This window comes from Arachis ipaensis, chromosome B10, assembly GCF_059453495.1.
Source record: "Arachis ipaensis isolate K30076 ecotype BB chromosome B10, ASM5945349v1, whole genome shotgun sequence".
NCBI classification, from domain to species: domain Eukaryota; kingdom Viridiplantae; phylum Streptophyta; class Magnoliopsida; order Fabales; family Fabaceae; genus Arachis; species Arachis ipaensis.
This window is the reverse complement of record NC_142435.1, coordinates 12,868,596-12,873,594: the sequence shown is the minus strand read 5'-3', so window position 1 is coordinate 12,873,594 and position 4,999 is coordinate 12,868,596. Positions and strand designations below refer to the sequence as shown.

General features: G+C 41.3%; 1 protein-coding gene across 1 annotated transcript; it reads right to left on the bottom strand.

Annotated features, from left to right (window-relative positions):
• Positions 1 to 2,053: 2,053 nt before the first annotated feature.
• LOC107620145 (uncharacterized) lies at positions 2,054 to 2,563 on the bottom strand. Its single transcript, XM_016322358.1, has one exon. The coding sequence runs from the start codon at positions 2,561 to 2,563 to the stop codon at positions 2,054 to 2,056; it is 510 nt and encodes a 169-aa protein (XP_016177844.1).
• Positions 2,564 to 4,999: the final 2,436 nt, after the last annotated feature.

Below are 4,999 nucleotides of genomic sequence, written 5' to 3'. Positions count from 1 at the left end.
TTTTTGGGTAGGTTGCCAACTCTTTGACACTCATTGTACTTTGTCACAAACTCCTTTGCATCTTTGAATATAGTAGGCCAAAAGAATCCACATTGTAACACCTTGGCTGCAATCCTTTTTCCATTAAAATGTCCTCCCTAAATAGATCCATGGAAATGCTAAAGCACATCTTGTCCTTCCTCATGAGAGATGCATCTTCTTAGAATTCCATCAGCACGCTTCTTTAAGAGGTAAGGCTCATCCCAAATGTAATGCTTGGCATCATTGATGAACTTCCTTCTCAAGTGTTTGTTGATGTTGGAAGGTAGTTCTCCAATGGCCTTGAAGTTGGCTATGTCTGCGAACCATGGGGCTTCTTGGATCATCATCAATTGCTCATCCGGGAAGCTTTCATTTACACCAGGGCTGTGTGCTTCATCCTCTTCATGTGGGATCCTTGATAGGTAGTCAGCCACCTTATTTTCTGCTCCACTTCTATCCTTGATTTCAATGTTGAATTCTTGGAGCATAGGATCCATCTGATCAATCTAGGTTTGGACTCTTGTTTGGTTAACAAGTATTTGAGTGCTGCATGATCAGTAAATACAATGATTTTAGAACTAATGAGTTAAGATCTGAATTTGTCAAATGCAAAGAATATAGCAAGGATTTCTTTTTCTATGGTGGTGTAGTTTCTTTGGGCTTCATTAAGAACATTGCTAGAATAATAGATGACATGCACTAGCTTGTCTCTCCTTTGCCCTAAGACGGCACTAATAGCAAAATCTGATGCATCTCACATCAATTCAAAAGGTAAGTCCCAGCTAGGTGGTGCTATAATAGGTGCAGAGGAGAGCTTACTTTTAAGCTCATCGAAAGCTTGCATGCATTCTCTATCAAATATGAATGGTACATTAGAGACAAGCAAGTTGCTTAGAGGTTTGGCAATTTTTGAAAAGTCCCTAATGAACCTTCTATAGAACCCAGCATGTCCCAAAAAGCTCCTAATTGCTTTGATATTGCAAGGTGGGAATAATTTTTCAATCACTTCCACCTTGGCTCTATCTACCTCTATGCCTTTCTTAGAGATTTTGTGGCCAAGGACTACCCCTTCAGTAACTATAAAATGACACTTCTCCTAGTTCAAAAATAGGTTAGTCTCTTGGCATCTCTTGAGCACCAAGGATAGATGGTGTAAATAATTAGGAAAGGAGTCACCAAACACTGAAAAATCATCCATGAAAACCTCAATAAACCTCTCAATCATATCAGAAAAAATGGACAGCATGCACCTTTAGAATGTGGCAGGTGCATTGCACAAACCAAAAGGCATACGTCTATATGCAAAACCACTATAAGGGCAAGTGAAAGAAGTCTTTTCTTGGTCCTTAGGGTCCACTACAATCTGGTTGTAGCCTGAGTATCCATCTAAGAAACAATAGTACTCATGCCCAGCAAGCCTCTCCAACATTTGATCCATGAATGGTAGAGAAAAATGATCCTTCCTTGTGGCTTCATTGAGCTTTCTATAGTCTATACACATGCATCATCCAGTCACTGTTCTTGTTGGTATCAACTCATTCCTTTCATTTGGCACAACTGTGATTCCTCCCTTCTTGGAAATTACTTGAACCGGGCTCACCCAAGGGCTGTCTGAGATAGGATAAATCACCCCTGCTTGCCATAACTTCAGCACTTCCTTTTGTACTACTTCTTTCATTGATGGATTCAACCTTCTTTGTGGCTGTATTGAGGACTTAGCATCCTCTTCAAGAAGGATTTTGTGCATGCACATAGAAGGGCTGATTCCCTTTAAGTCTGAAAGTGTCCACCCTATGGTATCCTTATGTTGTCTCAACACCTTAATGAGCTCTTCCTCTTGTTCTTCACTCAAGCTTGAGTTGATAATTACTGGATATGTCTCATTGCTCCCCAAGTAGGCATACTTCAAGCTTGGGGGCAGGGTCTTCAACTCCAGCTTTAGTGCTTCCACTTTCTCCTTGTTTGCCTTGTCTAGCATGATTGAGCCTTCCATGCTTTCTTGTGGTAGCTCACCACATAATGTTTGTTGCTCTTACTCCATTGCTTCTTCAAGTTTGTCTTCTTCCAAAACTCCTTGGACTAGTGGCTCCATTGTGTCTACCATCATACATTCTTCAATGGACTCCTTTGGGTAACTCATGGTAGTGAAAACATTGAATACCATCTTTTCATCATGAAGCCTTAAGACTAATTCTCCCTTTTTTACATCAATTATAGCTCCAGCTGTTGCCAAGAATGATCTCCCTAGTATGATTGATGCATTAGCCTCTTCTTCTATGTCAAGCACTACAAAATCTGCTGGAAAGATGAACTCCCCCACCTTAACCAACAAGTCCTCTACTACTCCATGGGAAAACTTGAATGTCCTATCAGCTAGTTGAAGTGCCATCCTTTTTGGTTTGGCTTCTTCAATTCTCATTCTCATTCTCTTCATCATGGCTAAGGACATAAAGTTGATGATAGCTCTTAAATCACACAATGCTTTCTCAATGCTAATATCTCCTATAATGCATGGAATTTGGAAGCTCCCAAGATCCTTCATCTTTTAGGAAGGTTTCTTTTGTATGATGGCACTACATTCCTTCGTGAGCACTACAGTTTCTTTTTCTCTCTAGTTTTTTTTCTTGGTCATGAGCTCCTTTAGGAACTTAGCATAGAATGGCATTTGCTCTAGTACTTCAGCAAAAGGTATGTTAATTTGAAGCTTCTTAAAGACCTCCAAGAAGCTAGAAAACTGGCTGTCCTTCCCATATTTTCTCAGCCTTTGTGGGTAGGGTGCTTTTGATACATAGGGATTCAAGACTTGCTTTGGTGGAGCTGGAGTGTGTATCTCTTCTTCCTCCTTGATTTCTGAGTCATTGGCAGCTTTTTCTTCTTACAAGTTATGGCTTGAAGATGCCTCCTTCACCACTTTCCCACTTCTTAATGTGATGGCCTTGCATTCCCCTCTTGGGTTAGTCATGGTATCACTTGGGAATGTATTTGTGGTAGGGGTGGCAACGGGGCGGGTAAGGGTGGGTTTTTGCTCTACCCGACCCCGCCCCGCCTTACAATAATCCGCATAAAATCCGTCCCGCTCCTACCCGCAGGTAGTAAATAGTTGAACCCTAACCCGCCCCCGCGGATACCCGCCCCGCCCCTATCTACCCCTATAATTATTAAAATCTAATAAATAAAATTAAATTTCAAAATTTATATAACCATCATCACATACATAACATAAATTAAAGTAAAATTTTAAATATGATACAATATTATCAATTATTTTACTAATTATTTTATACATATATTACACATATTATATATTAAAATTATATATTATATATATACCAGGGCGGATAGGGGCAGGTAGTACCTAAATCCGGCCCCGCCCAAGAACCCGCCCCGCTAAAAACCTGCCCCGAGCAAGTAGGAGCGGAGTGGATACCCGCGGGTTCGGGTGGTGTTGCTATCCCTGATTTGTGGACATGGGCATCTGCTTGGATACCTATCCAAATTGTGCTTCCAGTTTCGTGATTGTTGTCCCTTGGTTCTTTATATTGGATCTAACCTCTTCTTGGTATGCATCTATCTTTTTGTCAGTGTGTGCTTGTCTCTCTACAGCACCAGCAATATCTCCTGCCATGCGTGTCATCATGGCTTCCAATCTTGCAAATTTGTCACTGTCATCACATGGTTGTGGGGTTGAGGCTGATGTATTTTGAGAATGGTTGCTGTGTGGTTGTTGATTGGAATGGAATGGGGCATTATGTGGGTTGTGGTAGGATCTATGATTGTGTGATTGATGGCTGGAGTTGTTGTACTGGTTGGAGTGGTATGGCTTATGGTCATGGGATTGGTTTTGCTGGTTTTTCCACCCAAAATTTAGGTGGTTCTTCCAGCCTGGGTTGTATATTTTGGCATTGGGATCATATAATTGTCTGGGTGGATTGTTCACATAGTTGGCCTGCTCCAATTCATAATTAGCTTCCGGACTAGCTCCTTCTTGCACTGATGCTTGAGTGTTGATTGTTGAGACTTGATTCTTCTCTATTTGCTTGGTTAGAGCTGCCGATTGAGCTGTGATCACCTTGTTTTGAGCCAGCAGAGCATCCATCTGATTTAGCTCCATTACTCCCCTTCTTGGGTTCCTATCGGAGGCATAGAAATACTCATTATTAGCCACAATGTCTATGATATCTATGGCCTCCTCAATTGTCTTCTTGGTATTGAGAGAGCCTCCTGAAGAGTGATCTAAGGCCTTCTTTGCCTCTTGAGATCAGACAATCCTTCATAGAAAATGTGCAACTGTACCCACTCATTGAACATATCCGGAGGGAATTTTCTTGTTAGCTCTTTATATCTCTCCCAAGCTTCATAGAGAGTCTCTCCATCTTGTTGTCTGAATGTTTGTACCTCAGTTCTAAGCTTGATAACTCTTTAGGAAGGGTAAAATTTTGCCAAAAACTTATTCACCACCTCTTCCCAAATTGTCAAACTCTCCTTTGGAAAGGATTCCAGTCACTTAGATGCTTTGTCCCTAAGAGAAAAAGGGAACAAAAGCAGTCTATAGGTGTCTGGGTGAACACCATTAGCCTTCACTGTGTTCCAGATTCTCAAGAAGGTGGTTAGATGTTGATTAGGATCTTCTTAAGCATTTCCTCCGAATGAGCAGCTATTCTGAACAAGAGTGATTAGCTGTGGTTTGAGCTCAAAGATGTTGGCATGTATGGTGGGTTTCAAGATGCTACTCCCACAATTCTTAGGGTTGGGATTGATGAACCTAGTACTCTCCTTTCTTGTGGAGGAGCATGGTTGCCCACTACTTCATCTTGGTAATTGTATGATTCACCCTCCATATTTTATGTTGGATTCTCTTCTTCTTCTTCTTCACCAACCACCCTTTTGCCTCTTGCCACTGTCTCTCTTTTCAATCTTAGAAATGCCCTCTCAGGTTCAGAATCGTAGGAGGTTACAACTTCTCTCCTCCCTGTCATAC